The sequence below is a fragment of the Abrus precatorius genome, unplaced genomic scaffold (genome assembly GCF_003935025.1).
Source record: "Abrus precatorius isolate BTA unplaced genomic scaffold, Abrus_2018 Scaffold3, whole genome shotgun sequence".
NCBI classification, from domain to species: Eukaryota; Viridiplantae; Streptophyta; class Magnoliopsida; order Fabales; family Fabaceae; genus Abrus; species Abrus precatorius.
The window spans coordinates 4,066,152-4,077,726 of NW_020874373.1; the positions used below are offsets into that span (position 1 = coordinate 4,066,152).

The 11,575-nt window shown below is 34.3% G+C and overlaps 1 protein-coding gene across 2 annotated transcripts; it reads left to right on the forward strand.

The window, feature by feature from the left end:
- The first annotated feature begins 5,104 nt into the window (after positions 1-5,104).
- On the forward strand, positions 5,105-11,495 carry LOC113861882 (ABC transporter C family member 4-like). Of its 2 annotated transcripts, XM_027494971.1 has the most exons (12): positions 5,768-6,279; positions 6,647-7,186; positions 7,268-7,588; positions 7,773-7,859; positions 7,948-8,577; positions 8,682-8,846; positions 9,178-9,472; positions 9,787-10,001; positions 10,212-10,517; positions 10,673-10,736; positions 10,819-11,058; positions 11,149-11,488. In XM_027494971.1, exons 2-12 carry the CDS (start codon positions 6,677-6,679, stop codon positions 11,247-11,249), a joined length of 2,934 nt encoding a protein of 977 aa, XP_027350772.1. In that variant the 5' UTR covers positions 5,768-6,279; positions 6,647-6,676; the 3' UTR covers positions 11,250-11,488. The 2 variants fall into 2 exon arrangements, with proteins under 2 accessions (XP_027350771.1, XP_027350772.1); XM_027494970.1 differs by having other exon boundaries at positions 5,105-7,186; positions 11,149-11,495.
- The last annotated feature ends 80 nt before the right edge of the window (positions 11,496-11,575 follow it).

The window sequence follows — 11,575 nt, forward strand, 5'->3', positions numbered from 1 at the left end:
AAGGTGGTGCATAGGCACGACTGGTTCTAGATTATGGATGGAAATGGTCACTTTGCTAAATCGTTTCATGAACGCTCGAAGTGATTCTCCTTTTTCCTGACGAATGTTGTGAGTGCCAAGGATGTTAAAGGATGAGGTCAGCTTGTGGCGAACTACAAATTAAACTGTTTTGTGAGGGTTGCGAAGGAATCAATGGATGAGGGGGGAGTCTGGTAAACCAAGTGAGAGCTGGTCCTCTTAGTGAAGTGGGAAAAATCCTGCACTACAAGGAATCATTTTTTGTGTACAGGCCGACCTGAGTTGTGAAAATATCCAAATGTTCCCCGGGATCAATTGTGCCATCATATTTTTCTATTGTTAGGCCTCTCCAATTGTCAGGTAGTTTAGCGTCCAAAATATGGTGAGTAAATGGACTTCGACTCACTACATCATCTCAGTCATTTTTAGTTTCAGATTGCTAAATTATCCTCGGTTTCTCTTGTAACGCTGAGGACTCCCCCTGATCGTGGGCGAAAGGTGTAGTTTGAGAAGGGATGTGTGTTCTTATTTCTTCTCTTAAGTGGGCATTTTCCCTTCTCAAGACCGAGAGCTCCAGGACATCTTTTTCCCTTTCTTTTTTCATCTCCATCATTTCTGTTTTGAGCTGCATTAACACCACTAAAATGCCCTCGTTGGTTCCTCCTTCCACCAAAACCTCAGGTGTCGGTTGGTTAGGTGTGATATCTTCTTACTGCTGCTGTGAAGTTTCCTCGCTGAATATGTCTGTCCTATTGGCTTCTTGTTAGTACCATATTGATAGAAAAAGCAAGGCAATTGTGCCCCACGGTGGATGCCAAAATGTTCCTGTTAGGGAAACACTAGTCTTCAAGTCTCTGCTCTGAAATGGTGACGTCCTTCTGACTGTCGCTGACATGGGAAAGGTACTTGCAAAAGGTACTCCGATGCTGAAGTCAGGATTCAGTTCTAAGTAATAAATACTATTTAATAATAAAAAGTCAACTTTTTACCTGTACTTCTTACTTTTTTTTTATATGCATTATTTTAAACTAATAAGCCTGTTAAGTCTTTATTTTAATTTTTTACTTTAAAATAGATAATATCTTAATTATTACTTTTAATTTAATTAATTACTTTCTAAATCTGACAAAAAAATATTCAACTAAACCAAACTGAATAAATACTTATTTTTTTTTATATAAGGGACCGAACAGTTTCATGTTCAGTACACTTATAATTTCTCCGATACTAAAGGTTACATAGTTCATGACATGGATACATAATGTTTCTTATAATGCGTATTGAAAAAGTGGTTTTAATAAAATATTGATTGGATAATTTTTTAATATTTTATTATAAGATCATAATTTATAATATAGTCTACGCATCATGTCAGAGAGGTCAACCGCCGCCATTTCCTTGCTGTCAATTGCTAACAGTCAAATCAATCCATATTACTGCGCTAAAGCGCATACTTAAGTTAACGTTGTCTGATAACGAACTTTTCCAATACATAAAAATAGATTTTATAAGATATTTTTGAGTTGTTTAAAATATAACTGTATTTTAGAATTAAAAAAGAAACTTTAATAAAAATTTATCATATTTCTTGACAGAGGAGTGTTATATTACTCAAGTATTGCATTAAATTAATTTTCATCCTTCACTATGTCCGTATTGAATCGGTTGTAGTTTTTAATTTTTCGTCCTTTAGAACTTTACCTACCTATATTAAATGAAAGCATTAAGAAAGCTGAAAAACATGTTCCAAAAAAATCTGTTCACCATTCAAAATCAATACTAAATGGGCGTTAAAATACGTAATTTCACATCTCATTTAAATGTGAAATTACGTGGATCTCAGTAGATTGAAATTAATTAAATTAAGTTTGCTTACTTACTCATTTCTAATAATATATCGATTATTGGAATTCCTGAATTGATTAAAGTAGATTGGTAAAAATAAAAATATACGCGGCTTAGTTGGCATGATTAATTACCATGTGTCGTAAATAATCTCAGCCCTCGTATTAGCCTAAAGCACAACAAAGTATTGAAAGAAAAATAAATAGAAAAAAAGAATGAAAATTGTATTTTACACAACAGAATTAAGTTAACTAATTAAAATTATTACATCTATTCTACTTTACAGATACACAAGTTAAAATTACTTGCAAGTAGCTACATGCTGTAAAGGTTGAAGGAATGAGGAATCATGCAAAGAGAAATTTAACATCTATGGAATTTGAAATAAATAAATAAATAAATTTCTGACACTAGCAAGAGTTGACTGTCTGTGATACAACTCGCTACAAAGGTTACAATGGGGTCTAATGGACTACGCATTTTCCTCTTAGTATAAAAATGTGAAACTCTTTAAGAGAAACATGTCCTTGCATTATGGAGGAAGGCATATGTTAGATGATAAAGATAGGTTAATCAGATTATATAGTATTAAATTATTGGCCTCAGCAATAGTTTTATTGTTTAAAGTCTGTAATAAAATTTGAAATTGAATTTAAGTTTTAACACAGTTTTCTGAAGCATTTTTATCTGTTATGAATAAGATGAAATTGCTTCAAGAAAGAACAAAAAAAGTTTCGTCTCATTTGAAAATGAAATTGGAGGACCTGTAAAACAATATTAGTTTCATACGTAGAATATGCTATTTAATAATTTTATTTGTTATAAGTTATGTTTACAAGAACATAATACATACATTAATTTAAGTGACAAAATTATCAATGGAGATTATTTTGAGTAACGATTTACTCAGTATTACTTAAATAAATTTTTAAATTTAAGTTTATATATATATATATATATATAAATTTAAATAATAGACTTATACACCATATTTAAGTATGTGATTGGGTTAAATTTAAATTAAATTAAATAAAAAATACAAATTTTGATTGCAATAATAGAAAGCAATATTAAGTTAAAGATATCAAAATTACAATAAAATTATGAAATAATAATATGTTTATATAAATATGTATGATAATATTTTAATAATTTTTATATAAACTCACACCTTAGCTAATAAGCAAGTGAAAAATAACTCCTTTAATTATATTCACAAAAATTATAAATAGTGATAATTTTATTTATAATAAACTTTTAACCATGAATATACGCAAACATACGAGTAATGTTGCCGTGGGCTGGAAAATGCCGCAGGCTTTTATATATTTTAATAATACTAGAATTTCACCTCGTGAAGCTCATGGGCGCGTCTTGATGCACTTTTTCGTTTTTATAATAATATATATTATTTCATGCCAAACAATTTTTTAACCTGTAAAAAACATAATACAAATTTATAAATAAAAGGATTATTTTAACATTTCATATGCTGGGAAAAATGTTATTTTGAAAAAAAAAAAAACAGGAACTATTTTAAAATATCCTTACGGATTTGGATACGATAGTGTACAAAATACAATTTTACCGGAGAAAAATAAAAAATATCACTTATATTTTCAAAACTGTTTAGATATATATCTTTAATCGCTTTCTTTAAAATATATTATTAATTACTCTACTTATTTAAAAATTTTATTTTTTATATTTTAAAACATTTAACTTTTAAAGAAAATTAATAGTAATATTTATTTATTTATATTATTGACGCATGGCTTAATAATTTTATCAATTTACAATTATTGTACAGCTCTTTTAATAAAAATAATAAATAATTTTTATGAGGTATGTATTTTTTAAAATATTAAACAATTTAAAATGAAACATAAAAGAGCATGAAATGCTTAAAATCCTCAATGCCCTAGAGTTAAACAGCTATTTTTTTTATATGATTCTTTTAAGACACACTATCTTTACATTCACTTCTATGATAAAAGCGAGAAAGTAGAATACATTTTTTATTTCTATTAATATCACACTTTTAACTTAACTTCTGAAATTTCAAAATTAGAATTTACTTTTCATTTATTTACATGATGCCTATATTACTTTTTAATATATATTATGTGCATTAAGTATCAATAGGTCTCTTAAAAACAAGAAATAAAATGAGAAAACCACGAGTCATTACATTTGGAGAAACTAAAGAAAGAATCATGATATTAATAAAAGATAAGATACTGATAAAAAAGTAATTAAAACTTTCTCTATGAATAAAAGATAAGATATCGGCAGACAAAAATAGTAATAAAACAAAGGAGTTATATTTTTGCTTAAGAAAAATGTGTTGGTTAAACGAAAAAGTGAATCCAAATCCAAAGAAATCATGCTCCTCCAAATTTGAAAGTTATGAGGTTGTCCGTACTGTTGAAAAAGACAAAAAGAGAAAAGAAAATTTGCTGAAGTTGTACATTTTGCATTAATAGTGGGGTCCATCCGTGACAGATTTTTAAGGTAAGGCGCGAAGCAACGTAGCTCACAGCTCACAGCTCACTAGCCACGAATTTCAACTACCTCTCTCGATTTCTTTTGTTATTTTCCGATTTCATTAAATTCGTGTTAATTAAATTTGAATGAGTTAATTGAATTTAAAGAAAGCTTCACAATCATGTGTTTGGCAGAGAGAGAGAGGTGGCTCTTCACCATGGATGTTCTAGATCCAGCAACACGATTCAGCTTTTCCCTACCTTGTTAATATGTGCCGTTCACTCTTCCCTTTCAGACTTCAAACCTTTTTCCTCTTAGTCACATGTGAACTCTGCTTTTTGTTCATCTTTAAGATTACTACTCCAATTTTCTCACAAAATTTTGTATTCTAGCTATCAGCCAATTTTATAAAAGATTATTTTTTAATTAATAATTTTTTAATAAATTTTGTTGATCTTAATTCTTAATACTGAATTTAAATATTTATAAGTAGAAAATTTTTATAAAAAAATATATAATTATTATATTAAAATTATAAAAAAACAATAAATACTCTTTTTATAATAAATTTTTACTGCTCTTAACTACAATTTTTTTTTTAATATTTGACCATATTATAGAAATTTTAAAATATTTAATATTTCTTAAAATATATTTTTTCTAGTCACAATGAAAGAATCCATTTATAAAGTGGCTCTAGTTCGTGGAGGGAGGTGCATGAAATACTGGGAAAACAGTTTGGGCTCAAGTTTCCTCCGAGAGCACAAACATGTTCTCCTCATCTCTCTCATGTGCTTCGCCTGTGAAACAAAACTCAACTCTGTTTCAATGGCTGAGATTCATTTTCCTTTCTCCCTGTCCTCAGAGAGTTCTCTTGTCTGCCGTTGATACTCTACTCTTGCTCTTTCTCTTTGTGTTTGCTGTCACAAAGCTCCGTAAAAGGTTCACCTCTCATGGCCGTTCCAACAACGACCTCAACAAGCCTTTCATTAGAAACAACATATCCACTTTCAGAACTACTCTGTGGTTTAAGTTAACTTTGACTGTAACGGTTGTTTTGGCTGTAGTTTACACCGTTGCTTGCGTTCTCGTCTTTAGCAGTTCCACCAACGTGCCGTGGAAGCAAGTTGATGAAGCTTTTTGGATCGTCCAGGCCTTAACACATGTAGTGCTTGCAGTGTTGATCATTCACGAGAAAAAATTCGAAGCTGTAACACACCCCCTGTCCGTTCGAGTTTACTGGGTTGCGAATTTCGTTGTCATTTCCTTGTTCACGGTTTCTGGGGTTGTACGTTTTGTGTCTGTGGATGGAGCCAAAAGCTTCGTCATTGAAGTGGATGACGTGGTCTCTTTTATTTCACTCCCTCTGTCATTGTTTCTTCTTTTTGTGGCGGTTAAAGGAGCCACTGGTATTGTGTTGTCGACAGAAGAAACAAAGTCCCTTGTTGACGAGGAAACGAGGTTTTATGAAACAAAAGCCGAGGTTACTGGCTTTGCTTCAGCTTCTGTACTATCCAAGGCATTTTGGTGTTGGATAAACCCTTTGTTGATTAAAGGGTATAAGTCACCACTGAAGATTGATGATATTCCAACACTTTCCCCAGAGCACAGAGTCGAGAGGATGTCTTCTCTGTTTGAATCAAAATGGCCAAAATCAAACGAGAGGTCGAAGCATCCAGTTAGAATCACATTGCTTCGGTGCTTTTGGAAGGAGTTAGCCATCACTGCCATCCTTGCAATTATTAGGCTCTGTGTCATGTTTGTGGGCCCAGTTCTCATACAAAGCTTTGTAAATTACACGTCAGGGAACAGAAGCTCTGTGTATGAAGGGTACTATCTCGTGTTGATTCTTCTTGTTGCTAAGTTCATAGAAGTGATGACCACTCACCATTTCAACTTCACCGCTCAGAAAATTGGGATGCTCATAAGGTGCACTCTTATACCTTCTTTGTACAAAAAGGGGTTGATGCTATCATTCTCAGCTCGGCAGGACCATGGTGTGGGTACCATTGTGAATTACATGGCTGTTGATATTCAGCAACTTTCTGATATGATGCTTCAGTTGAATGCTGTGTGGATGATGCCACTTCAAGTTGGTATTGGTTTATTTCTGCTTTACAATTGTCTAGGAGCCTCAGTAGTGACTGCTTTTCTTGGTCTTCTTGGTGTTTTTGTGTTTGCTGTTTTTGGTACTCGTAGAAACAACCATTTTCAATTTAATGTGATGAAGAACCGTGACTCGAGAATGAAAGCTATGAATGAGATGCTTAATTACATGCGTGTGATAAAGTTTCAGGCTTGGGAGGAGCATTTCAATGGGAGGATTATGGGATTCCGCGGGACGGAGTTTGGGTGGCTTTCGAAGTTTATGTTCTCTATTTGTGGTAATATTGTTGTGATGTGGAGCACGCCGTTATTAGTATCAACTGTCACGTTTGGTACAGCTATTTTAATCGGAGTTCCACTTAATGCAGCCACGGTCTTCACCACAACTTCTATCTTCAAGATCTTGCAGGAGCCTATTAGGACATTCCCACAGTCTATGGTATCTCTTTCGCAAGCAATGATATCATTGGACAGGTTAGATAGGTTCATGTTGAGTCGGGAATTGTCGAATGATTCAATTGAGAGAGAGGAAGGCTGTGGTGGACAAACTGCTGTGGAAATCATAGATGGTACCTTTAGTTGGGACGATGATAGCATGCAGCAGTACTTGAAGAATGTTGATTTGGAGATCAAAAAGGGGGAGCTTACAGCAATTGTTGGGACTGTGGGTTCAGGGAAGTCATCTCTCCTCGCATCAATTCTTGGTGAGATGCACAAGATTTCTGGAAAGGTATGATTTCTCAATGGGCATATTTATTTAAGGATGTTCACAGTTGAGTGTGATGATTATATTCATATATTTCTGTAACAGGTTCGGGTTTGTGGTAGTGTTGCCTATGTTGCACAAACATCTTGGATTCAAAATGGGACCATTGAAGAAAACATTCTCTTTGGTTTACCAATGGATAGGCGTAGGTATAATGAAGTTATCAGGGCGTGTAGCTTGGAGAAAGATTTGGAAATGATGGATTATGGAGATCAAACAGAAATTGGAGAGCGTGGTATCAACCTGAGTGGGGGCCAGAAGCAGCGTATACAACTTGCCAGGGCTGTATATCAAGACTGTGATATATATCTTCTTGATGATGTCTTCAGTGCTGTTGATGCTCATACTGGCTCTGAAATATTTAAGGTGCTTATCTCGAAGTTAAGAGTCCTACTAGCATCTTGATTAATTTTAATATCAATTAATAGTGTCAAGCACATGCTAGTTTGTTGTGTTGAACTGTTACATTTAAGGAGTGATATAGAATTCAGTTTGATTGGCTGATAAACCTTGTCAAGCCTCAAGTGTTTGTTGTATGCCTTTTTTAAAGGAATGCGTGAGGGGAGCTCTAAAAGGCAAGACCGTTATTCTTGTAACACACCAAGTGGACTTCCTACATAATGTGGATCTTATATTGGTGAGTCGCTTTTTCTCATGCTGTAATGTTTCATCTGCTTTAATCTTCAATTTGACTTGAATTCAAACACTTGTATTTGCTGGTAAAGGTGATGAGGGACGGTAGGATAGTCCAATCAGGGAGGTACAATGATCTACTAGATTCTGGAATGGATTTTAAAGCTTTGGTAGCTGCGCATGAGACCTCGATGGAACTGGTGGAGCAGGGTGTGGTCATGCCTGGTCAAAATTTGAACAAACCAACACAATATCTAAAGGCAGTTTCTATTAACAAGGGAACCAATGGTGAATGCAGTTCTCTTGATCAGCCAGAACCTGGCAAGCGAAGTTCTAAACTCATCAAAGAAGAGGAGCGAGAAACTGGCAAAGTGAGCTTATATATCTATAAACTCTACTGCACTGAGGCTTTTGGTTGGTGGGGTGTTGCAATAGTATTGCTTCTTTCTTTGTTATGGCAAGCATCTTTGATGGCAAGTGATTATTGGCTGGCATATGAAACCTCAGAAAAGCTTGCTAACATGTTTAACCCTTCTCTGTTCATTTCCATCTATGCAACTATTACTGCTGTTTCGGTTATTTTGGTGGTGATAAGATCCTATTTCTTTACATTCTTGTCGCTTAAAACAGCACAATCTTTCTTCACACAAATTCTTCATAGCCTCTTGCATGCACCTATGTCTTTCTTTGACACCACGCCATCTGGGAGAATTCTAAGTCGGGTAAGAACTTCAGGGCCCAAGTATGCCGTATTGAACATTATTTGGAAGAATTAAATCCTTATTGATGTAATGACTTGTTTTTCTTCTATGTTCAACTTCTGCAGGCATCCACTGATCAAACCAATGTTGATGTCATGCTCCCCTTGTTCCTTGGAATTGTTATTGCCATGTACATTACAGTGCTCAGCATCCTCATCATCATCTGTCAAAATTCTTGGCCAACAGCATTTTTTGTAGTGCCTCTTCTTTGGTTGAATATATGGTACCGGGTATGAATATCGTTACCCTGCTTGAAAAATGCTTTGCCTTTCTTTGATTGCCTAGGTGTAAACCCTGATAATTTGTTTAATCTAGTAACATGAATAAATGAAAATTACAACATGTTGAAGTTATATACAGATTTTAATGTTCAATTATGGAAGTAATGCATATGGCTGTGTTTCATAATTTAAAGAACAATAGCCACTATGCGCACTTGTTTGAGTGATAAAATCCATATAAGTTACTAGTCAGTTTGTAATTTGTTCACAATTAAATATATCTTGTTTACTTTAAGTTGACAATTTATGTGTGTTCTCTCACTCTTTTCTGGCTTTTCAGGGTTACTATCTTGCATCATCTCGTGAATTAACTCGCTTGGATTCAATTACCAAAGCCCCAGTTATTCATCACTTCTCTGAAAGCATTGCAGGGGTCATGACAATCCGTGCATTCAGAAAGCAAAAGAAATTCTGTGAAGAAAATCTCAAACGGGTGAATGCTAATTTGCGAATGGATTTCCACAACTACACTTCTAATGAGTGGTTAGGAGTAAGATTAGAATTGCTAGGAAGCTTTGTGTTCTGCATTTCTACTATGTTCATGATCATCTTGCCCAGCAGTATCATAAAGCCAGGTAAAAACTGACACTAAAAGAATTCTAAACATGTGTGTTCATTGTCTGTTCATAAATTTGTACACATTGTCAGTACAGTATTTCTTATTCAAATTACTATTACTCAGTTCTTATCTTTGTGTCTATTATCCGTTTATATTTTAGTTATGTAGTATCTTGCAGTCTTGCTCCGTGAACAGTGGCGTAACATTTAATATTTTTTTATCTTGGATAACATTGAGTAGAATTTCTTTGTAAACTAATGATATTTATGTCACTGCAAATATTTTATTAACGTAATCAACTGACTGACTGGTTTGTTCTGCTTGATGTAGAAAATGTTGGTTTATCTCTCTCTTATGGATTGTCCTTAAATTCGGTATTGTTCTTTTGCGTATACATGAGTTGTTTTGTCGAAAACAAAATGGTGTCTGTTGAGAGGATAAAGCAGTTTACAAATATTCCATCGGAACCCGCTTGGAATATCAAGGATCGTTTGCCTCCTTCAAATTGGCCAGATCAAGGCAATGTAGATATCAAAGACCTGCAGGTAACTTGTGTGTGAAAAAATGGATTATTAGTATCAAGTGTGTTCTTGCCTTTCTGTATGGGCCCATCTGTTGAAAGCCAACTACAAGATTTCAAAATACTTATTGATATCTATCGGTTTAAGCAACTACATTCATTAATTTTTTTATCAATTTGCGTTGAGCAACAGTATAGTTTCCCTGTTGTGCTGAGTTGAGCTTCTGGTGAACAGGTTAGATATCGTCCAAACACCCCTCTGGTTCTTAAAGGCATCACTTTAAGCATTAGTGGAGGTGAAAAGATTGGCGTTGTTGGTCGAACTGGAAGCGGAAAATCAACTTTGATTCAAGTCTTCTTTAGGCTGGTGGAACCTTCAGGAGGGAAAATAATAATTGATAGTATTGACATATCTGTCTTGGGGCTTCATGATCTTAGATCACGGTTTGGTATCATTCCTCAAGAGCCCGTCCTTTTTGAAGGAACTGTCAGAAGCAACATTGATCCAATTGGACAGTACACAGATGATGAAATATGGAAGGTAAATAATGCACCAATTCAAAGTTTATAAGGCTTAAAATTCAAAATTTGTATCCTTTAATGTTAACATGGTCATATCGTACTACTCCAATAGGATCTAAATCTTAAAATTCATGTTTTGAATCCATTAGTCTAACAAGTTGATTATTGATACAGAGCTTGGAACGCTGTCAACTAAAAGAGGTTGTTGCTGCTAAGCCTGACAAGCTCGACTCTTTGGGTAATAAAGAATTTTGACCATTTTATTTGGGCTACTTGAGTTTCATGATTTTACTGATGGGAATGTTGTTTGAAATTGACAGTGGTGGATAATGGAGAGAACTGGAGTGTGGGGCAGAGACAATTGCTTTGTCTGGGACGCGTGATGCTTAAGCGAAGCCGAGTGTTGTTTATGGATGAGGCAACTGCTTCTGTTGATTCTCAAACAGATGGTGTAATACAAAAGATCATTAGAGAGGACTTCGCAGCTTGTACCATCATCAGCATTGCTCACAGAATACCCACAGTCATGGACTGTGATAGAGTTTTAGTTGTAGATGCAGGTATCATATTCTCTTTCCAAACCACCATTCACCTTTATGCTTTTATCATTGTTGCCTATTGCCTAAGGTCTCTTCTTGTTTTTGTATCAGGCCATGTAAAAGAATTTGATAACCCCTCCAACTTGCTTCAGACTCAATCCCTCTTTGCAGCATTAGTTCAAGAGTACGCCAATCGTTCAGCGGGACTCTAATCATACGTTTCGCAGTTCAACTTTTGTTAGAAAGTGAGGAGAGGATGGATATTTTATTTTAAGTAAATAGAGTTAATGTTAAAATAATAAGTTTATGCAAAATCTAACTTTCCTTAGGAGGCGCAGGCCGTTTGATTGATCTTAGAAATAACATGTAAAGGAAATGATCTTTGCACGGATTGACATTTGGAGTTTATCTCCACTCATTTAATTATTCAAAGATATATTATTGCTGAGCCTGAAATGTTTTTACCCTGGAAAGTGGAAACATATTCCTGTGATCTAGTCATTACCAAAAGTAATAATATCAATCTGTTTTCCTCATA

Coding starts and splice junctions, on each gene's coding strand:
- LOC113861882 (XM_027494970.1), top strand. CDS start 5,120: ATGTTCTCCTCATCTCTCTCATGTGCTTCGCCTGTGAAACAAAACTCA. Junction 7,187..7,267: donor TGCACAAGATTTCTGGAAAG/GTATGATTTCTC, acceptor TTTCTGTAACAG/GTTCGGGTTTGTGGTAGTGT. Junction 10,002..10,211: donor TAGATATCAAAGACCTGCAG/GTAACTTGTGTG, acceptor TCTGGTGAACAG/GTTAGATATCGTCCAAACAC.